At 39.8% G+C, this 23,698-nt stretch overlaps 1 protein-coding gene across 1 annotated transcript in view; it reads right to left on the bottom strand.

Annotated features, from left to right (window-relative positions):
* LRRC36 (leucine rich repeat containing 36) overlaps positions 1–23,698 on the bottom strand; it is a 54,862-nt gene that overhangs the window by 782 nt on the left and 30,382 nt on the right. Inside the window, exons 7-14 of the mRNA XM_047077405.1 lie at positions 22,373–22,418; positions 18,002–18,442; positions 15,975–16,264; positions 11,095–11,260; positions 9,783–9,928; positions 8,883–9,006; positions 5,395–5,509; positions 2,696–2,862 (exon numbers count right to left, since the gene is read on the bottom strand). Coding sequence (XP_046933361.1) covers positions 2,696–2,862; positions 5,395–5,509; positions 8,883–9,006; positions 9,783–9,928; positions 11,095–11,260; positions 15,975–16,264; positions 18,002–18,442; positions 22,373–22,418 — 1,495 coding nt within the window. The remainder of the gene's footprint in view (positions 1–2,695; positions 2,863–5,394; positions 5,510–8,882; positions 9,007–9,782; positions 9,929–11,094; positions 11,261–15,974; positions 16,265–18,001; positions 18,443–22,372; positions 22,419–23,698) is intronic.

Genomic DNA, 23,698 nt, shown 5'->3' with positions numbered 1-23,698 from the left:
ACAATAGAAAATAGGGTAGAAGGTGACTGACTCAGTTTGCTCCTCCTTAGAGGTACCCTGAATAGGTTCTGGGTCTGGCATTATTAGACATTCATAGGGCAAGAAAGGGAGAGCTGGAGTTGGAGGGAAAATTCATTATTTTTCCCTCAATGGTTTAGCCCAGTAAGTTGGCCTGTGTACTGTGCTGGGACGCTGAAATATGACAACTCAGAGCTATAGGGCTACTGGCTGAGGCTACCCTACCTGGGCAAGGCTTAGACTTGTTTGAGGCCTCTCAACAGAGCCAAGACAGGCCTAGAAAAGTAGGAAAGTGGGTTGTTTTACTATTTCCACAGAGTATGAGCTCACTTTAGGTTCTACAAAGACATGCAGCTCAAAGAAACTTAGGGCTCCTCTCTACATTCTCCTTTTGGGAACCCCCATAAAATTCAGAGGCCTGTGGATTTAATTTATAACTCAGAAGTGTGTGAACTTGGTTGTGATCTTCATGTCTCATTACTGTGGCAATAGCTTGCCTTCCCTGAAGAGTACCTGGGTCAGAGGAGCAAATAAGTGTGTAATCTTCCCACCTGTCTCTCTCTCTGACATGACCCTGGAGATGAAGAGAAGCACAACATGGAGTTAGGCTGACAGTCCTTCGCCCTTTACATGCTCCAGCAACATTAGCTAGCTATCTGGGTGACCCTGAAGCAGAATCACTTTCATTATCTCTACCATTGATTAAAAATTTTTTAAAAATATTTACTTTTGAGAGAGAGAGTGTGAGCAACGGAGGGGCAGAGAGAGAGGGAGACACAGAATCTGAAGCAGGCTCCAGGCTCTAAGTTGGAGCTGTCAGCACAGAGCCTGATGCAGGACTCAAACCCATGAACCGCAAGATCATGACCTGAGCTGAAGTCAGACACTTAACTGACTGAGCCACCCAGGCACCCCTACCACGGATTTTTAAATGCCCGACTAAACAGGATTAAAAGAAACATTGTGTCTCAGGTCTGAAAGGCAAGGTACTCATGTGTAAAGTGAGCCCAGAGCTAACATTCGGAAGCTTTATCTCTGGTCTGGATCACACCAGTCTTCTCTTTTATCTCTAACTCCTCGTTGGTCCTCCCCTACTCCACATGGTCCTCAATCCATTCCTCTTATAGAGAAAGTTTCTCAAACACAAATGTCACTCCTTTGCTTTCCTAATCTAAAATCTTCAAGGAGTCATGCAGCCTAGCTCCTACTCATCATAAATTAAATTTAATTTATTAAATTATTAATTTTTAAATTTTTAAACAAAATTTTTTAAAAAGATCATTTCTTTAAGAGGACATTTCTTGACACTACACCTCCCAGACTACGACAGCTCCCCTATTTAATATATTCTCCCAGCACATTTCCTCCCACATCTTCCCTGCCCTACAATCCCTCTAGGGGCTCCAGACTCTTTTACTCTGCATTCTTGGCCTGGGGGACTCTGCCTACCCCCTCTGTTACCATGGTACTCATTCTTCAAGCTTCCACTCAAACAACAAGTCCTCACTGATGCCTTCTCCAATTCCCCAGAGTGGGAATTCCTTCCTTTGCCTCCCCTCCTCTTTCTCTAGGGCATTTTTGGGCATGTGTGTTTGTATGTATGTATTTAAATATTTTTTAATGTTTGTTTTGAGAGAGAGAGCGAGCGGGGAAGGGGCAGAGAGAGAGGGGGACAGAGGATTCGAAGTGGGCTCTGTGCTGACAGCAGAGAGCCAGATGCAGGGCTCGAACTCTCAACCTGTGAGATCATGACCTGAGTTGAAATTGAGAGTCAGACACTTAATTGACTGAGCCACTCAGGCACCCTGGGCTTGAATTTAGACCTGTTTCGTACCAATACCAATCTTTGAGCTTCATCACATGAGTTTTGCTCATCTCCTCAACTAAACTGTTGGCTGCTCCTAAGCTGACACCAGACATTGTCACCTTTTCACTATGGTGGGAAGAAACTCAAAACATGATTGATGAGCCAATCAATATAGATTCTCTGAAATTTCTTCTAACACAAAATACACCTGGCCAGTGATGATCTTTTAAAACCTTCTACCACATAGTTTCAAGTGACACTCAGAAAAATGTCTGATTTTTTTCCTTTTTGACACTTTTAGCCAAATGTTTCTTCTCTTTTGTGTGTATGTGTGTGTGTGTGTGTGTGTGTGTGTGTGTATACACACACACACTTTTAAGTTTATTTATTTGAGAGAGAGAGAGCAAACAGAGGAGAGGCAGAGAAAGAGAATCCCAAGCAGGCTCTGCACTATCAGCATGGAGGCTGATGTGGGGCTTGAACTCACGAGCTGTGAGATCATGACCTGAGCTGAAACCACGAGCCAGATGCTTAACCAACTGAGCCACCCAGGCACAGGTGCCAAGACATTTTTAACCAAATGTTTCTATGTGATATGATGCCTAGGATTAAGTGCCAACTATTTCTGAGGGCAGGAAGAAAGAAAGACTTGATGGGAGGAGATAAAAAGAGAAATAAAAAGGACCAATACAATGTAATCAGAATAAGATTTTCTCTTAATCTTGTGGGTAAATACTACCATACTAGTGGCAATGACACTAGTGACACCCCCCTGGGGCTGAGAGGGAAGCCACAGAGAAGGTGTTTAGCGCTAGCTCCATAAACTAGGCTCTGGAACAGAGTCTGAAACACTCTGTATTAGATACTGACCCGTGTCATGTGCCACTGGTGAGGGGGAAGACAGCGTCCTTTTCCCAAAGGGTGACGATCTCCCCAAATGATGACTCTTCTCAGGAGGCAGGAGTGCTTTCCCAGAATAACCTTTTTGCTCTTTATTCAGCTGCTGCAGCAGATACTCATTAGTTACCACCAGGGATCTGAGGCACGGGTGGGGAGGTGGGGAAAGACAGTCATGAAATCGTAAAAACAAAGTAGATGCCATTCAGACCTGAGATGTTTACTAAAGACAAATATAAAATGAAGTAACATCTTTAAATAGAAAGAACTGACCGATTTATGAGTGGGTTATTTTAGAGGCAGGCTGACAGTTTCTTTCTTCATTACAGTTCTGTTTGATTATGTTCCAGACTGACTGTAGCAATAACATAGTTCACACTTTATATAGTGATTGTTCTTTCCTTTCTAAAGCACTTTCATGATGAGGTAAGTAGAAGCACTGGAAGATTGGCATCTGACCAGGCCTCCAATTTCTATCCCCAGATCTTAACTTCTACTTCTTCTAATCTATCCTGCGTTTGCAGGATATTAATTAACTAATGGTGTTAGTCATGACTGTATTCTTGAGCTCTGTAATACTATGTAATATTAAAAGCTATCAGAGACTAGCCAAAAAAAAAAAAATGCATGCACAATGCTATTCATTGCAACACTTTATAATAGCAAAAATACTGTCAATCTAAATGTCTGTCAATAGAGGACTAATTAAATAAATGCAGAGTGGAGTCCTAGTCCTATGCAGTTATAAAAATGAATGAGAACTAACTCTATACACTACCGTGAACTGATTTCTAAGATAAAAGTTAAAACAACACTATGCTTACTTTTTATATTTGTCTGAATTTATCTTATTTTGTAGATTTGACTTTGGAACCGTGTAAATGTTTTACATAGTTATAAAACAAGATTGTGGTGCCTGGGTGCTTTAGTCGGTTAAGAGTCTGACTTCGGCTCAGGTCATGATCTCATAGTTTGTGAGTTTGAGCCCTGCGTCGGACTCGGTGCTAACAGCTCAGAGTCTGGAACCTGCTTCGGATTCTGTCTTCCTCTCTCTCTGTCCCTCCCCTGCCCATGCTCTGTCTCTTTCTGTCTCTCAAAAATAAATAAATGTTAAAAAAAAATAAAACAAGATTAAATAAAAATAATTTGAAAATTGCTTATGAATTAAAAGCAAAATGAAACAAATTAAAGCTATATATTGAATTGATGGTTTAACAACATGCAGAATTATTTCTTTCAAAAATATTTTAATGTTTATTTATTTTATTTTAAAACTTTTTAAAAATCTTTATTCACTTTTGAGAGACAGAGAGAGACAGAGCACGAGCAGGGGAGGGGCAGAGAGAGAGGGAGACACAGAATCTGAAGCAGGCTCCAGGCTCCAAGCTGTCAGCACAGAGCCTGACATGGGGCTCAAACCCACAAACCGTGAGATCGTGACCTGAGCCGAAGTCGGACGCTCGACTGACTGAGCCACCCAGGCACCCCTTAATATTTATTTTTGAGAGAGAGAGAGCGAGAGACAGAGCGTGAACGGGGAGGGGCAGAGAGAAAGGGTGACACAGAATCTGAAACAGGCTCCAGGCTCTGAGCTGTCAGCACAGAGCCTGACGCGGGGCTCTAACTCACAAACCATGAGATCATGACCTGAGCCGAAGTCGGACGCTTAATGGACTGATCCACCCAGGTGTCCTCCACAGAAGATTTACTTTAAGATATAGCAATTTGTATATCACTTTGAGATATACCCTATTATTCTCAAAATGTGATCCCCAAATCAACAACAACAGCATCACCTGGAAACTTATTAGAATGTAAATTCTCTGTCCCCAACCCAGACCTGCTGAATCAGAAACTCTGGGGGTAGGGACCCAGGAATCTGCATTTCAACAAGTTTTTCAGGTGATTCTAATACCCCAGTTTGAGAAGGATGATTTGATTCTACTTCCTCTACCTTTGTATGTATTGAAGTAACTATAATGGAAAGTTAAAAAAAGCCATCTAGAATGGGTCTGGGTCTAATCCTCTGAATATGAAGCTATCCTAATTCACTAGCTACTCAGGAAGTGAAGTTTGGGGACAAAGGTTTGGGGATGGGGTTCTTATATTTAAACTTCATTGAAAGTCATAGTGAAGGTGTTTTGCAAATCAAAATGTCAAGAACTTCTGTAAATGTACCAAAAGACTTGAGGCCTCTTCTGATTTGTCTAGCTGGCATGCTGAGGGTACTGTTCTTTGAAGAGGCTGATACTGTTGAGCAGCTCTGAAGAGAACACATACATTGGACATTCAACCACTCTTCCTAAGTGCTTGATGTCTCTTCTGAGAGCATTAGGAGGCAGGCATTTTCCAGAAGAGACAGATGGCTGGTTTTAGGGGCACATAGTGACCAAGGAAAGCTAGCTGACTCAAACCTGGGCCCTATTGGATCCAGTGAGAAACTACTTATTATTGAGGTGTTGTGACCTACTAAAGCCAGCAAAGATCTTTAGTCTCTTGTGTGTCCTGGAATACAGGAAGTTTACACACAGATACGTCTAGATACATGAGATTACACACAGAATGAAGTTAATTTGAAAAGTATATAGGTATTAACTTATCAAATAAGACAAAACAGTTAAAGGAAAGTAAATATTGGCTTCTAGAAGTGAGCTAGATAGACCCTCTCCTACCTTTGACTTTCATGGAGAAGGGCCACTGTCTCCTCCAGCTTTTTCAGCTGGGCAAGCTCCTGGTTGAGGCAAGCCACCTGCATGGTCAGCTGTTGGTTTTTGCGCAGAAGATCATCTGCAAAGGGTACAGGAGCCAGATGTGAACAAGATTCCAAGCCACTATCTTTGAGCAGAGCTTAAGCAATCAGGTGGACATCTTAAAGAATTGGGGGCCCCAATTCTGCACGCACCTCCACACTCCATTCACTATTCCCTCCCTTAGAGACAGCGGATACAGTGGTTAGAGTATCCAACCTGAATTAAAATTCAACCATTTAATATTGCATGTTAGTTTATTTTTCTTTTCTTTTCTTTTTAATGTTTATTTATTTTTGAGACAGAGAGAGACAGAGCATGAACGGGGGAAGGTCAGAGAGAGAGGGAGACACAGAATCTGAAACGGGCTCCAGGCTCTGAGCTGTCAGCACAGAGCCCAACGCGGGGCTCAAACTCACGGACCGTGAGATCATGACCTGAGCCGAAGTCAGACGCTTAACCGACTGAGCCACCCAGGCACCCCATGTTAGTTTATTTTTCTGAGTTTCACTAGAGCAATAACCCTACCCCACCACTGTTGTGAGGATCCAATCCTCACTTAGCATAGTTAACACATATTAGGTATCTCTGTATTCTCCATTTTAGTTTGTGAATGTATGTATATCCTTCACTCTCTATAGTATATGTGAAAACATCTAGAACTGTGTCAGGCATATAGTGCTTACAGGCACTGAGCACTTACAGAAACTGAATTTGTAGTCAAGACATTCATACCTAGGTCCCCAACTATGTTACCACTGCCTGCAAAAATGAAGTAGATGGGGTACCTGGGTGGCTTAGTTGGTTAAGCATCCAACTTCGGCTCAGGTCATGATCTCGCAGTTCATGAGTTTGAGCCCCCCATCGAGCTCTGTGCTAACAGCTCAGAGCCCAGAGCCTGCTTCAGATTCTGTGTCTCCCTCTCTTTGTCCCTCCCCCACTCGCACTCTGTCTTTCAAAAAAAACACTAAAAAAAAAAAGGGTTTTGGGTTTTTTTTAATGAAGTAGGTAAAAGCGCAGGAACTCTGGTCCTAAGGAAGTCAGTCTTCTAGAACAGTACTTCTTAAACATTAATATGCTTACACCTGGGGATCTTGTTAAAAACAGATTCTGATTCGGTAGGTCTGAGATGAAGTCCAATATTCTACATGTCTAAGCTCCCAGGTGAAGCTAATATTTCTGATCTATGACTCACCCTTTGAGTGGCACATTCCAGAAGGTGGAAAATAGGGCTGCAATAGCTTTATTTATCACCAGTAAGGTAAAATACAGTACTGGGTCTCATGGGTGATTGAAAGTAGGTATCTAGTGAGCATCTGTTTATTTTCAGAACAGGTAAGTGGAGAAATCTCAATTATTCAGGCTTGAGAGAATCAGACAGTGATGAGTTTCAATTCTAGAAATTCTGTGCAGACTTCCAAATCAAGTTCCTCATATAAATCCAAATGCCCATAATGTTTGCTTAGGGGTGCTGAGCTAGAGGTTTAATGTCAAGGGTAGACTTTATCTAAGATACTGGCCTGGGCCACCTGGGTGGCTCAGTAGCTTAAGCATCTGACTTTGGCTCAGGTCATGATCTCATGGTTTGTGAGCTCGAGCCCCACTCAGGGCTCTGCACTCTCTCTCCCTCTCTCTGCACCTCATGGTATTCTCTCTCTCTCTACCCACCCCCTCAAAAAAATATTTAAAAAATAAAATTATGGTCTAAACTATGCTAATAATAAAGTAGTACAAATCAAGATGTCAGTGAGATATTAATTTTCACTTAGCACAATGGAAAAAAAAGAAAAAAATACACAAAAAAAACCCTGAGTGTGGGCAAGGATGGAGTGAAAATGGCATTTAAATACACTCACTGCTGATGTGAAATAACCTTGCTTGGGAGTGATTTGATAATATGCAACAAAAACCTCAAAAATGTCCACATATTTTGACCTACTAATTCTACTTCTAGGAATGTCTCCTAGGAAAACAGTGTGAAATTTATGTACATAAACAGCTGCACTATTTATCATAGCATGAATATTAAGACTCTCAGCTCCATCAGAAGGGAAGAGACAATTTCAGAGAAGCATTTCCACTCAGGTCTTCATTCAAGCATTTCATTTCAAGTCTTCTGAATGTTTGGAAATTCTTTAGAATTATTTATGTGATATTATATGAAATGCCTTTGCTATTAAATTAAAAATATTAGGATGTAAAAATCAGATTGGTAATTGCCTAGGGTAGAGAGTAGGGGAAACTCACTGCACAAGGGTCTCAGGGAACTTTCTAGAGAAACAGAAATGTTCTATATTTTGATTGGGATGAAATTAAAAGAGTGTATGTATTTGTCAAAACGCATCAAACTTAAAATGTGTGCATTTTATTGCATGTAATTTAGTTTTTAAAACATCAAGTCACTGGGGTGCCTGGGTGGCTCAGTTGGTTAAGCAACCAACTCTGGAATTTGGCTCAGGTCATGATCTCACAGTTTGTGAGTTTAAGCCGTGCATCAGGTTCTTCACTGACAGTGCTGAGCCTGCTTGGGATTCTCTCTCTCCCTCTCTCTGCTCCTCCCCCACCCTCTCCAAGTAAATAAACTTAAAAAAAATCAAGTCACAAATTTTATTTATCTTTTTCAAGATTTTATTTTTAAGTAATCTCTACACCCAACGTGGGGCTCAAACTCACAACCCCAATATCAAGAGTACCATATTCTACCAACTGAGCCAGCCAGCTGCCCCTCACAAAATTTAATTTTAAGTTGAAAAAATATATGTATATGGGTATGGTGAAAGAAAATATATGAAAAATAAAAGTGGCAGTTATTTCAGGATAATGGGGTTATATTTTTCTTATATTTTTCAGTCTTTCTATAAAGAACATGATCTTTTTTTTTTTTTTTTTTTTTTTAAGTAAATCTCTATACCCAGTGTGGGGCTGGAACGCACAACCCCAAGATCAAGATGGCATGCTCTACTGACTGAGCCAGGCAGGTGTTCATAGAACATGATCTTCTTCTATAATCAGAAAGTGTCAATATCAAAAATGATAGGGGCGCCTGGGTGGCTCAGTCGGTTAAATGGCCGACTTCGGCTCAGGTCATGATCTCGCGGTCTGTGAGTTCGAGCCCCGCGTCGGGCTCTGTGCTGACAGCTCAGAGCCTGGAGCCTGTTTCAGATTCTGTATCTCCCTCTCTCTGACCCTCCCCCGTTCATGCTCTGTCTCTCTCTGTCTCAAAAATAAATAAACGTTAAAAAAAAATAATAACATCTGCACTTGCTTTACACTGACAGCTTCATAAGGTAACTCAAGCCACTTGCATTACAGCTCTCTGAGGCAAGATGATTGGTTCCATGTGACCTCTAGATGATGAAGCTAATTAAATGGGTCATCTATAAACACACCACATGTTGCTTTCCTGAACTCACCATAAGTGTGGGGCTGGTGCCCACTCACAATCGAGGTGGCAGCACCTTCCTCCAACTGCTGGATTTTTTCTGACAAAATGAGGTTTTCCTCTAGCACTCTGACCAGTTTTTGCTTCAAACTTTCCTTTAGATCAGAAAACAAAATACAAGTACATTAAGAATCTGAAATTCTGAGGAGTGCTTTTAGAAGACTAAAAGACACTTTTCTCTGTTTAGTGATGAACTGAATGGAGGTCAGCATCTCTCTTTCTCATTAGAATTTTAATTCACTGGTAAACATGAGCACTACTTGGAGTTGCAATCTTTCCTGTAAGTTATCCACTACTCTTACAGAACAAGGGCTTCTTTTGACCAGTGGCCAGCATTCTGAGTCACTTATCTAAAGTTTCTAGAAACTCAATTTGGTATGTGAAAATTCTCTGATGTTAAGAAAAGCGGGGGAAAGCCTAAGGATATAAGTCCCTTCTTCATTTCCCAAAGTCAATAGCCTGATGCTCTAGGAATGGCTCCCGGTTCAGGACTCTCTGTTCCATCAGAAGGGAGGAAAGACAATCCCCAAGACATCTATCTTCCCTCATTAGAATTAAACCATAATCTTCCAAAGTATGAACCTAAGTATTTTCATTCTAGGGTCATTTTTCCCCCTTTTTCCAAGTCTTTCTTTAGAATTTTTGGAATAGGGCTAGGAGTAGGGAGTTATCCCTGCAGAACTTCCAAGTTGTCCCTATGCTGGCAAAAAGTTTTGTGTTCCTGATTTTCCCAGACTGACTTCTCTGTATTTTGGTTCAGGAACATCTAGGTCCATGGTGATGACCTTTATGGCACAAAGCTGCTCTAGTCTTGTTGCTCTGTTCTTTTCTAGTAAAGGAAGAGTAGGAAAGGAAGATGAGTGAGGCATACCATGTCATTAGGGACCACCTGCCCGGCCTCCTTCAGTTCCATCTCTCTGCTGTGGAAGGTTTTTGATGTGTCTTCAGGATGCGAGTGACACCACTGCTGGGAAGGAGCAGGGACTACCAAAGTCAGAAGTAAATCTCGGGCAGGACCTGCCAAAAATTCAGGTTGGGCACACGGCCCAATCTTAAAAACTAAAGCATAGAATTCCTAATCAATAACTACCAGCTCTGTAGGACAAACACAGTAATCTAATATTTCCTTTTGACAAGAATTTAGGGGTGCCTGGGTGGCTCAGTCAGTTAAACGTCCGACTCTTGATTTTGGCTCAGGTCATGATCTCATGGTTCATGGGACTGAGCCCCGCATCAGGCTCTGTGCTGACAGCATGGAGCCTGCTTGGGATTCTCTCCCCCACCCCCAGCCCTCCCCTGATTGTGTTCTCTCTCTCTCTCTCTCAAAATAAATAAACTTGAAAAAATTAAAAAATATAATTTAGTAAGTGGCTGTAAGAGGTGTTTCATAATGGATAAGAAATTCTATCCCATGTCCTCTGTGGAGAAACAATAGTAGACCCTCATGAGTAGACCCTCAATACCCTATGCTATTCTCTAGTCAATGATGAGTGGCTCCTGAGGATAATTTCCTACAAAATGAGAGCAAAGAGCCAATGTGGGAAGGAAAGTAACTTTTTTCCTATATGTCCCTTTAGACATTTAAATTAGAAAAATTAAGCCCAAACAACTTTAAAGTTTCTACTTTTTCCTAAATGTTTACCACCAACAAAAGCTCCTTGAACTCTTCTTCCATTAAGCAACAAATAAACACTTGGGGCAACATTTGCAGAATAACTTTTTCCCCCAAGTTCCTAAAAAAGAAGCCCTGGAAAGAGTCCAAGTCATTTACTCATTCAAATTTTTCAAATCATAACATTTCAACAGGCATCTCAGAATTCTGATGATCAAACCCAATTTTTGTTGTATTCACTGTCCCAAGGATCATAAAACCCTTTTGTAATCATTAACACTACCATGCTGTTTTACATCTTGTTGCTCTACATATTACCCAGAGATTACCAAAAAAGCCACAGAAGGGACAAAACAATTAGTACATGAGGGAAGAGTGTTGATAAAACCAACAGGGAAGATTATGAGAAAAAATACAGAGTTGTCAATTACCATGCCACTGAGAAATTTTAGTAAGGGCTCATGAGAACAATTTTCCTTGCAACTTAAGGGGGCTTGGTGGCTTTTATAGGAACATAGAGAGGAACCAAGGTCTGAGTCCTTCTCCAGAAGCTGAAAATGCATTCACTTACCAAGAAACTTCTTGTTAAGGAGGAGGGAGCCAGAGCCATTCCAGTGCTTATCCACAAGCTCCAAGAGCTGTCTGAGGACAGTGGCCACATGGGAAGTTCTGGCAGAAATCAGGGGACTGTGGTTCCCTGGCAAACCATGCAAACTGCCCAGGTCACTAGAGAGAGGCTCAAGAAAAAAAAGAACACACACACACAACCATTTGTCATTCTTACACAATAAGGGAAGTAAGAATCTGGAATATTTAAAGTGTTAACATTTAAAAAAAGAAAAAAGGAGCCCCTGGGTGGTTCAGTCGTTAAGCGTTTGACTTCAGCTCAGGTCATGATCTCACAGTTTGTGAGTTCAAGCCCCGCTTTGGGCTCTGTGTTGATAGCTCAGAGCCTGGAGCCTGCTTCAGATTCTGTGTCTCCCTCTCTCTCTGCCCCTCCCCCACTTGTGTGCATGTGCACTCTCTCAAAAAATAAACAAACATTAAACAAATTTTTTTAAAAAAGAGATGGGTTCATCTTGGTTTGGATTTGAATAGAATATTATTTATGTCCAAGGTAAGTATGGTAGTATATTCAAGGATAATTTAAAAGATAATGGTATATTCAATCATAGTTTTCTGTAGAGAGTTTTAGAAGAAAACTTAAGTTTTGACACCTACATCTATGACTCAATATATTACAGTATGTAATATAAAAAGATGAAACTTGCAAAACATTGCAAAAAATTCTTTAATTCATTTTTTAGAGAGACAGAGAAAGTGTGAGTGGGGGAGAGGCAGAGAGAGGGAGAGAGAGAGAATCTCAAGCAGGCTCTGCACTGTCAGTTCAGAGCCCAATATGAGGCTCAAATTCATGAAACCATGAGATCATGACCTAAGCCAAAACAGAGTCAGATGCTTAACTGACTAAGCCACCCAGGAGCTCCACAAAACATTTTTAAAAGTTATTACATACCATAAAATGGGTATTTTTAAAATTGTAACTCATAAGCTTATATTTAGTACGTTAATATATGATAAACTTAAATGTTCTGTAACATTTTAAATGTTATATGTTAAATGTTATTGTTGGACCCAGTACTTAAGATAAATGTTTAAATGTTTATTTATTTTGAGAGAGAGAGAGTTCATGCCCACACATAGGGATGGGGGAGGGGCAGAGGGAGAGAGAGAGAATCTTAAGCAGCCTCCATGCCCAGCACAGAGCCCAACTGGGGGCTCGACCCCACAAACCCTGAGATCATGACCTGAGGAGTAATCAAGAGTCAGACACTTAACTGACTGAGCCAGATGCCCCAAACATACTTTTATTTAGTAAGACTCTTATCTAGAAAGATGGCTAGATCTGCCCAGTAAAATTCACAATTTTTTTTTATTCATTCAGATATTTATATTTTTATATTCAAGTTTATTTTTATTTATTTTGAGAGAGCACGCACGTGCAAGTTGGGGAGAGGCAGAGAACAAGGGAGACAGAATTCCAAGCAGGCTTTGCACTGTCAGCACAGAGCCTGATGTGGGGCTTGAACTCACAAACCGTGAGATAGTGACCTGAGTCTAAATCAAGAGTCAGATGCTCAACCAACTGAGCCACCCAGGCGCCCCTCTACCAATCTTTTTTGTATGGTCTCATGGATTTCAAGAAAGCCGAAAACAGCCAAGTTATTTCTCAATCATTGGCTCTTCTGATACAAAAAACTATAGATGATAATTAGCTAATGCTGTCATATCTGACAACTGTGAAGCAGAACATATTAATGACCTGAGTCACACACATGGCCTATGGTTAATAGGGAAAGGCCTTACAAATGGGATAAACATTTATTCAACAAATCTGTACTGAGCACTGACCATGTGCACTGAGAGTTCTGTATAAGGACTGTGAACATATGAAGAGGTAACGGATGAGGAACTTTAATAAGTTAACCTGGTTGGGGAGAAAAGTCATAGAAAGTCTAGTTACCCCACAAGGGCACTTTAGAGGAACTTGTCAAAAAGAATATTTACTAACATTGGTTTTTTATGTGTTGGTAATTTTGTGAGTGTATCATGGAAAAATTTGGAAACTTATATATGACTTTACCCATTTTCTTTGATTTATCACAACGTGGTGACAGTTGGGGATAAATTTTATGAACGTTAGAATAATTTTGTTACTTTTTATGAGTCTTTTAATTTTTTAACTTTTTTTTTAAGTTTATTTATGGGGCACCTGGGGGGCTCAGTTGGTTAAGCATCTGACTTCAGCTCAGGTCATGATCTCACGGTTCGTGAGTTCAAGCCCCGCACATCAGGCTCTGTGTTAACAGTTCAGAGCCTAGAGCCTGCTTCAGATTCTGTGTCTCCCTCTCTGACCTTCCCCCACTTGCATTCTGTCTCTTTCTCTCTCTCTAAAAATAAATAAACATCAAAACAACTTTTTAAAGTTTATTTATTTATTTTGAGAGAGAGAGAGAGAGAGAGAGAGAGAGGCAGGCAGAGAGGGAGGGAGAGACAGAATCCGAAGCAGACTCTGTGCTGTCAATGCAGAGCTGGACATGGAGTTTGAACTCACAAATCATGAGATTATGACCTGAGCTGATACCAAGAGTTGGATGCTTAGCCAATTGAGCCACTCAGATGTCCCTAAATCTTTTAATTTTCAACAAATTGTGCCTGTTTTTTTAAATTTATTCAAAAAAAATTTTTAAATGTTTTAGTTTTGAGAGAGAGACACACAGAGTGTGAGAGGGGGAGGGATAGAGAGAGGAGGAGACACAGAATCCGAAGCAGGCTCTGAGCTGATAGCACAGAGCCCGACGCAGGGTTTGAACCATGAACTGTGAGATCATGACCTGAGCTGAAGTCAGACGGTTAGCAGTCTGCACCACCCAGATGCCCCACCTCATGGCTTTTTTTTAAGTTAATTTTTATATTTGGCCTATGATTCCAAAGTCAGTTGTTCAAAATTTCTAAACACAAATTCATGTTCGGTTTAATTTTGTGTATCATGCAATTATTTTCTTAACTTTGTAAATGTTCTTTTAAGCAATTTTCTGACTAATGCCTTTCTAGAAACTGAGGTGTATTTGTTAAAATATTTATATTCAAGCAGCTCTTTCATAGCTTTCCATATAAAGAAAAATAGTATTGGGGCGCCTGGGTGGCTCAGTTGGTTGAGCATCTGACTCTTGATTTCGGCTTAGGTCACAATCTCATGGTTTGTGAATTCAGGCTCCACATTGGGCTGTGTGCTGACAGCATGAAGCCTGCTTGGGATTCTCTTCTCCCCCTCTCTCTGTCCCTCCCCCGCCCTCTCTCTCTCAAAATAAACTTTATTAAAAAAATAGTATCTAAAAGGAAAAGAGAAATGAAAATTTTTAAGATGGTCCAGGAAAATGTATTGAGGTTTTAATTCCTCTTTTAAACCTGTAACTTGAAATAGAGGTTAAAAAAAAAATGTCTTAGATGGTGCTCCTGGGTGGCTCAGTTGGTTAAATGTCTGACTTCAGCTCAGGTCATGACCTTACAGTTTGTGAGTTTGGGCCCCAAGTGGGGCTCTGTGCTGACAGCTCAGATCCTGGAGCCTGCTTTGGATTCTGTGTCTCCCTTTCTCTCTGCCCCTCCCCCATTCATGCTCTGTCTCTATCTCTCAAAAATAAATAAAAACATTAAAGAAATTCCTAGAATATGTGTTATTAACATAGCATCCCAAATATCCTAAGTGTTGCTGAACCTTCACCCTAAAAACATTAACACAGTGCTCTTGCCTGGAAAAATAGGCATCAGTGGCTGAAAATGGGAAAAAAGGGACCAAAAAGCCAAGAAAGTACCACAAGACTGCCCCCTTTAGTGCATAAAAATTATAACGACCTCCAAAAAATTTGAAAACTGAAGAGTAAAAAAACCCAATAACTAAACCAAAACAAAACCTTGTAAACCAATGCCAAATGTGCAAAAAAATGTCCAAAAATTGCAAAATATGTAGTAGCTGGTTTTTGTTTTGTTTTGGGTTTTTGTTTTGTTTTTGTTTTTGTTTTTGTTTTTTTTACTAAATCCTCTGCTTCCTTACAGGGTAGTAAATGATTGAATGACAAATGGTTCATATGACAAAACATCATGGGTTCAAGGGAAAACAGGGCTCTGAAAGCGTGGTTTCTTTAAAGAGAAGAAGGCTTTATGATGGAACTAGGACCTGAAGAAAAATTAATATTCAAACAGATGAGAATGGAAGGCATTCTTCAGGGAGGGATGTCAGCAAAAGCAGTGACAAAACTTAATAAGAACTGAATAGCAATTAAGTTCTATTGTACAACACTATTGTACTATATGTTGGAATGGTTCTTGATTTGTTGTTCATTCTCTGAACCACTCTCAGCTAAAAATCCTTTGGATAATCTAATTCATCTTCTGCTTGCTCCTACTTTGGAAAAAAATTGGAATAATTTTAATTTCTAGACAGAAAAGCAGTGCATTCAGAATAAAGGTCTCTAGCAAGTTAGTCACGTGTGGTCAGAGCAAATGTGTAAGCATGGTAAGATTATAAATATCAATGCTACAGAGCTCACTCTTCAGCCAATCCAGAACCCCCAGCAACTTCTGCATTCCCTGCTATGGTAAACTGTCTGCTACTTCTTATTATCAAAGTATGTCCCTACAATATTTATGCTCTGGAAGTAGATTAGGGAATGTCTCACTGTGATGGAAATGAGAAAATGCAGCAGAAGGGGAATGACTTTCCCAAGGGCAGAAGAATGATAGGCTTTGGCCTGGCAGTATTAACCACTGGCCTCCAAAAATCCCTTTGAATTTGTAGTACCCTTGGTCAGAATCACTGCCACCCCCAACAGAACCCCACTGTGGTCTTGGATCTGACGTGTTTCTTGTACAAGCAAACAAACCAATACTTGCCTCACTGCCGGTAGCATCTTGGAAACCAATCTTTGGATTCAAGGTAGCAAGGAGATTGTCCTTCCGTTTGAATCCTCTCCTTGATGGGCTTAATGACCCCTTGGTCAAACTCTCTCTGTTTTCTGAGGTCACAGTAGGCAATAGCAGTGTCCGTAGAGAGTCTCCCAGGGTGGAGTTGTTTGGGAAAGAACCACGTGCTGGTGTTAAATCACCGAGACTGGTAGATAATTGTTGCTCTACATTGACCAGCAAAGCAGGGTCACTGTTGAAATGGGTTGTGGCATACAGATCTGTGAAGGAAACAGCCTGGGAGATGACCCTGCCTTTTAACATTCTCATGTCTCACTTACAACCTTACCCCGCCTGGAGTCCAATGGTCATAACATCTTCCTACGATACACCCTCAACTCTCTGGATCCTTTCTGTTCCAACCCTCTATCTGACAAAACCCACCTCTGGCTAAATCCAACTGTCCACATACTCTAAGCCTACATGAGGGCAGTAGGCAGTGGCTGGAGAACAACATGCATCTCTTCTCACTGTCTTCACTTTAAGTTGATGACCACTGTCTTGACTGAGCCCTCTACTGCCCAGCTATCCTAATACACTACTTTAGTCAATTTACTGTTCTATTCTCTGAAATGACTATTTCACACCTCTCTTCCCCTCAAACTTTCAACACCTTCTCCTCCTTCCTCATTCTTAGATTCTGACCTCTTTATTTTGCCGAGAAAAACAAGCAATCAAAGAAAACATCTACATGATCCCACCACTAAATCTACCAACTCATCTATATTTGTATTTATAAATTCTCTGCCTTCCTTTCATAATAAAAATTAAACTATCTGTGCTTCTATCTAAGGCCAACCTCTCCACTGGTGGAGTGGATTCTATCTTCATGACTACCTAAGGATTTTTTTCCATGTAATTGTCCCTTTTCTCTCTTGCATCATTGGTTTTCCCTCTACTGGATAATTTCCATTAGAATTTCCTTGATCCCATTCCCCCTCCATCTATAGTTCCCATTCTCTGCAAATCTCCTTGAAAGCATTGTATATATTTTATAACTCTATTGCTTCTCCTTCAATTCTTTCTTGAATTCACCTCAATAAGTCTTTTATTAACTATGTGTCTCTTAAAGCTACTTTCTAACATATTGCCAAATACCATACGTCTCATCGGAGAAGTTTTTCCTGACCATTCTATCTAAAACATCACTTCCTCTTTATTATTATTTATTATTTATTATTATTATTTTCCTTCACAGCATTTATCATAACTTGACATATATTTATATGCTAACTTGTCTATCATGTCTTACCCCTTTAGAATGGAAGCTCCATAAAAGTAGGAACTTTTTTTTTATTGTGGCAAAAGATAAATGGAACTTTATTTTTGTTTGTTACTTTATCTGCAGAGCAGCATCATTTGGCACATAGTAGGTATCAATAAATTCTGCTGAATAAATTAATTACCCTGAAACTACCTTTTTCTGAAAAAATAACTCAGAATAGAAGTGACTGTGCCTAGAGAAGACTAACTGCTACTAGAAATACGTTCTGGGATGCTATTTAGCTACAATAACATATAGTTATAGAGCTCATATTTCTATGAATTTTCTTTAATATATCTGTTATGTTAAACTTACATCCTGCAGATTTCTGGAGGTTTCATGGGCTACTGATACCCCAAAATAAGAATTTAAAAAATCCTAATGCAATTTAAGAAATGTTAATTCCAGGGGCGCCTGGATGGCTCAGTTGGTTAAGTGTCCAACTTCGGCTCAGGTCATGATCTCACGGTTTGTGAGTTCAAGCCCCATGTCAGGCTCTGTGCTGACAACTCAGAGCCTGGAGTCTGCTTTGGATGCTTTGGATTCTCTGTCTCATTCTCTTTCTGCCCCTCCCCGACTTGTGCTCTGTCTCTCAAAAATAAATAAATGTTATATATAACATTTAATACATATATATATATATATATATATATATATATATATATATATATAAATTCTGACAGGAAGCTATTACCTGAACTAAGCTTCAAAAGCCTTCCGGTGCTGAAGTCAGGGTTTGACAGAGAAGTCAGAAAGTCTCCACAGGAATGGGATGTGGTGGCCTTCATGTCATTTGAAGGTTTTATGCTATATTCTCGATAGTTCTTGCTTCTCTGAGGCCTTTTGCCAAGACTTCCATGCAGGGATAGATTTTGAGAATAATGACTATCATAATTTTCTAGACCAACATCTGAAGGTAACTGATGGGGATGGATCTGGCTAGAATCACCCACATCCAGGTGTTTACCCACTGAGACATCATGGGTAAGCTGGTAAGTATCAGCCTTTAGTATCAAGTCCTTTTCTGGAGAAGAACCTGAAGACTTATTGTTCAAAAAAGATAGTCGGTACCCTTCTCTAGCCATCTTCTCTGGGGATCGGACTGTGGACTGATGAGGAGAGTAGCGTCTGAATTCTAACCACCACCAAGGGGAAAAGAAAACACAAAATACAATGAGAATTGTTGGCTCAATTAGGGTACCTCTGTTCACTGGACATACCTCTGTCTACCAGAAAAAGTTCTCAGGAAGAGATGGTTTATAATTTTGATAAGTAGTAGCATAAAGTGATAAAAGGACTTTTTACATGGGACAACAATAAAACATGATGGATACAGAGTAAACAGTAAAGAATCTCTAACATTCTGGAGATAAACTTCATGTCACCCTAATCCCCTAGGAATTTCCTCTTAAAGCTGCAGTATCAGAGTTTTCTAAATGCTGCTTTCTATTTTATTTTATTTATTTTAAATAAACTCTACACACAATGTGGGGCTCGAACTTATGACTCCAAGATCAAGAGTCACATTTTCTTCTGACTGAGCCAACTAGGAGCTCCTCTAGATGCTTTTTTCATATAAAAAATTTGGTGCACCCCATATGACAATAGTTGTAATCTTATGTGTTCAGTGTATAGTCAATAGTTGGTAAGTCTATGATTTCATAGACTTCTTGCAATAAAACTAAGCCCATTCCCACCCCCAAACTTCACTCAGAGGTTCTAGGTTCATACACTGGGAACCAGTATTCTAAGCCAATTAAATGGCAGGGAATCCAAAACTTATGAGAATCCCTAACTAGCTACAAAGCATTTCTTTCAGACAGCTATATGTGTCATCTCTAAAAAGCCTCAGAGTGGAGCAACTAGAAGTCTTTGTGCTCTTAAGTTTTCAGAGTTTCATATGCTTAAAGGTCTTCCTTAGGAAGCAAAAAATACTATCCCTGACTTAGTCATATTAACTTAAAAAAGTGGAACCAATCACTTTTTATCTGTAGAATATCAACGTTTTACCCAGGGCCAGCCTATACAGTGGGGGAAAGGTTGTAGAACAATATTTTTACATAACAAAAATAATCTAACAACAAGTGATGAGATTAGGTAATTCAGACTGTGCTTCCTGTTGAAGATACTAAAAAAGTGGGATGGTACATGTTCTTAAATGCATCAAAGAGGGGGCACCTGGGTGGCTCAGTCGGTTAAGCATCTGACTCAGGTCGCTCAGGGCATGATCTTGTAGTTTGTGAGTTCTAGCCCTGCGTCGGGCTCTGTGCTGACAGCTTGGAGCCTGGAGCCTGTTTCAGATTCTGTATCTCCTCTCTTTCTTCCCCTCCCCACTCACTCTGTCTCTCTCTCTCTCAAAAATAAATAAACATTTATAATAAATATAATAAATAAACATCAAAAAGCTTGTTAGCTAGTAAGGAATTTCTAGGCCAAAATCTAGTTGACAGCAAGGACTCACATAGGTAAGTCTAGCACTTAAAGTCACTTTTACCCTCAGAAGTTTTAGGGTGACAGGGACGGAAGTAAAGTTCAGCATCCATCCAAAGTGAGGAGTATGACAAACCATTCCTCTCCCCTACCCTCCCCACATACATATGAAGATGGAACCCCAAGCAGGATGCAACCTTCAGAGTAAAGGTAAACTGGAAATAAGCCAGTCCTTGTATTGACAGGTAATCCAGGTTTGCATCATCTGAGTGGGTCCAGGGAACCTCAAGCTTTGAGCTTGGATTAAAGTGATCCCAGAATGAGGGACGCCTGAGTGGCGCAGTCGGTTAAGCGTCCGACTTCAGCCAGGTCACGATCTCGCGGTCCGTGAGTTCGAGCCCCGCGTCAGGCTCTGGGCTGATGGCTCAGAGCCTGGAGCCTGTTTCCGATTCTGTGTCTCCCTCTCTCTCTGCCCCTCCCCCGTTCATGCTCTGTCTCTCTTTGTCCCAAAAATAAACAAACGTTGAAAAAAAAATTAAAAAAAAAATTAAAAAAAAAAATAAAGTGATCCCAGAATGAGAGTGTCCCTGGTACCTGGTAGAAGCAAATGAAAATCTGATCTGGAAAAGATACCTTTATGTAAGACTTTAAATGATTCCTACAAATAGTTTTTCAAATATATAGCAAATAACCAAAGCAAAGGAACAAAAAAGGAAATAAGACAACACAAGTATGAGGAAAAAACAAAATGACAACAACTTCAGATATCAGAATTAACATCCAGTGTATGCAACAGCTATGTTTACTATGTTTAAAGAAATATTAAAAAAGCTTTAAATTTTCTGTTTATACAAACTGACCCAGAAGACTTGGAAAAAGAAACAAAACTTATAGAACTAAAAAATAAAACTATTGAAATTAAGAACTCAGCAAGCAAGCAGATTAGACACAACTGAAGACAAGGTTAGTGAACTTAAGATGGATCAGAAGGAATTATCCAAAGTGCAGATCAGACCAAAGAAAAACAAAAACCAAAGATGAAAAATACAAAAGAATAAGAGACAAAGAGGACAAAGTAAAGATCTCTAACATATATTTATTTAATCAAAATTCCCAAAAGGACAGAAAGAAAGGACAGGACATAAGGACACAAACAACATTTGAAGCACTTTCCAGAATTTTTGAGACACAATTCACAGATTCAAGTGTAATAACTACCAAACAGAATAAATAAAAAAAAAAATCCACATATCATACTGAAACTGAAGAAAACCAAAGACAATTGGAAAATCTTAAAAGCAGCCAGAGAAAAAAAGACAATATCCTTGCAGGAATGACAGACCTCCAGCTGACTTCTCAAAAGCAAAAACAAAAGAATACAGTGGAATAACTTCAATTTTCAGAAAGAAATAACTGCCAACTTAGAAATTTATAACCGGCCAAAATACTTTTTAAGAATAATGGTAATGGGGGTGACTGGGTGACTCAGTTGGTTAAGCATCTGACTCTTAATTTCTGCTCACGTCATGATCTCACAGTTGTGAGATCCAGCCCCACGTTGGGCTCTATGCTGGGCATGGAGCCTGCTTAACATTCTCTCTCTCCCTCTCCCTCACCCTCTCCCCCACTCACACTCTCATTTTCTCTCTCTCAAAAAAATTAAAAAAAAAAAAAGAATAATGGTGAAAGAGAGGCATTTTCATACAAACAAAAACTAAAAGAATTCAACACAGTAAACCCACACTAAAGGAAATTCTAAAAGATGTACTATAAGCTAGAGAAAAATGATCTCAAAAGGGAAATCTAGGATGAAAAAAAGAAATAAACAAAGTGGTAAATACAAAGATAAATCTAAATGAGCACTGGCTGTATAAAAACTATTTCATATGGGTTTAGAAAGTATAGAGAATTAAAATCTATAATAATAATACATAAATTGGGAGGGAGTAAAAGAAGTAAAGTACTTTAAGTTCTTTAAATTATCCAAGAGAAAAGTTAAGGTATTGATTAATTATTTTTTAATTTTTTATGTTTATTTTTGAGAGAGAGAGAGAGAGCGCAGAGTGCGAGGGGGGAGGGGCAGAGAAAGAGGGAGACACAGAAGCTGCAGCAGGCTCCACACTGTCAGCACAGAGCCCAACGAGGGGCTCAGACTCACAAACTGGGAGATCATGACCTGAGCCAAAGTCAGATGCTTAACCAACTGAGCCGCCCAGGCAGCCTAAGGTATTGATTAATTTTTTAATTATAATAGTGAAGGGCACATATTGTAGTTTAGGGAATAATAGTAAAAATATTGAAACAGTATATAACTTATAAACCAGTAGGTGGGAAAAAATGGATGAATAAAAACATAATAAATCCAAAAGAGGACAAGAAAGATAAGAAAAAGTAAAAACAAACAGTCAGCCAGTACAAAAAATCAAGAACAAAGGAAGTCAGAATATCCACTCTTCAACCAGTAAAGCCTTACAGGTCACTAAGCTTCCAGGGCAGCCCCCTACAAAAGCAGAAAAGAATTAGTTGACCCTGTAGGGCCCTAGGGCTGAGACACCTCCATCTTCTCCCAAATCTCATAACATCTGGATTTCTCTGATTAGTGTGGAGAAAAATACTCCCTGCACAAAATATTTACCATCTTCTTGGTGATTGTCACTTGGGACCTCCCTTCTTGCCACTTCCTGCAATGAAAAAAAAGTTTGAATGTTTAGGAAAAGGCAGTCAATGGGCATCCAAACATGAGCTTACTAGATAGACCAGGGGTTCAGAATACTTTCCTATTAGTAACCAAGTCTATCCTTACAACCTAGGGAAACAGACCTTCAAGCAAAGGTCCTAGTTTAAGCCTGTTTAAAAATTTTTTTTAATGTTTATTTCTGAGAGACAGCACAAGCAGGGGAGGAGCAGAAAGAGGGAGACACAGAATCTGAAACAGGCTGCAGGCTCTGAGTTGTCAGTGCAGAGCCTGACGTGGGGCTTGAACCCATGAACCATGAGATCATGACCTGAGCTGAAGTCAGACACTTAACTGACTGAGCCACCCAGGTGCCTCTTAAGCCTATTTTTAAATAGCCACAATCCAAAAAGATTCTAGAGCTGCTTTGGAGTAGGTAAGGAGACTCTCTGAAAAGACAAAATAGCCTCAGTTGGTAAAAGACATACCAGTGAAATACTGTATTTTTTCTGCTTTAAATAGCTCAGCATAGAAGTTAGATGGTTCACATTTTCCAACTTTATTTTTTCTGTTTAAAGAACTCTTGTAGGGGCGCCTGGATGGCTCAGTCGGTTAAGCGGCCGACTTCGGCTCGGGTCACGATCTCACAGTCCGTGAGTTTGAGCCCCGCGTCGGGCTCTGTGCTGACAGCTCAGAGCCTGGAGCCTGTTTCGGATTCTGTGTCTCCTTCTCTCTGACCCTCCCCCGTTCATGCTCTGTCTCTGTCTCAAAAATAAATAAACTTCAAAAATAAATAAATAAAAATAAAGAACTCTTGTATTTATTTTACCTTCTGATAAAGCTGAGCATCAACTACAGGTGTTACTGAGAGTTTTAAGAGATTGAAAATTAATTTAGGGCATAATTAAGCAAGGATTAATACAAAAGAGAAAGCCATCTAGGGTTTGCTTTTTTAAATATCATCTTCAAGTTTTCAGTTTGGTAGTTATAGAGAAGAAGAAATCCTACTTATTTTTTAAACTAAAAGAATATATAGCAAGCTATTCGATTTCCTTTTTGTCTGTCACTTCCAGTAGTTTCAATGAAATTGTGTTTTTTAATTTAAAAAGTGTTATTTAATTTTAACTGTATATTATTCTTTGTCTCCATTTCCTTTATTGTTTTTAAATTTTATTTATTTATTTATTTTGGGGGAGAGAGAGAGCAGGGGAGGGGCAGAGAGAGAGAGAGAGAGAGAGAGAGAGAGAGAGAACCTTAAGCAGGCTCTGTGCCCAGCACAGAGCTGGA

This window comes from Lynx rufus, unplaced genomic scaffold (genome assembly GCF_022079265.1).
Source record: "Lynx rufus isolate CCGP_SWC_20201006 ecotype Redwood Valley unplaced genomic scaffold, mLynRuf1.p SCAF_16, whole genome shotgun sequence".
NCBI classification, from domain to species: Eukaryota; Metazoa; Chordata; class Mammalia; order Carnivora; family Felidae; genus Lynx; species Lynx rufus.
The sequence above is the reverse complement of the archived record's forward strand: the minus strand, read 5'-3'. Positions and strand labels throughout refer to the sequence as shown.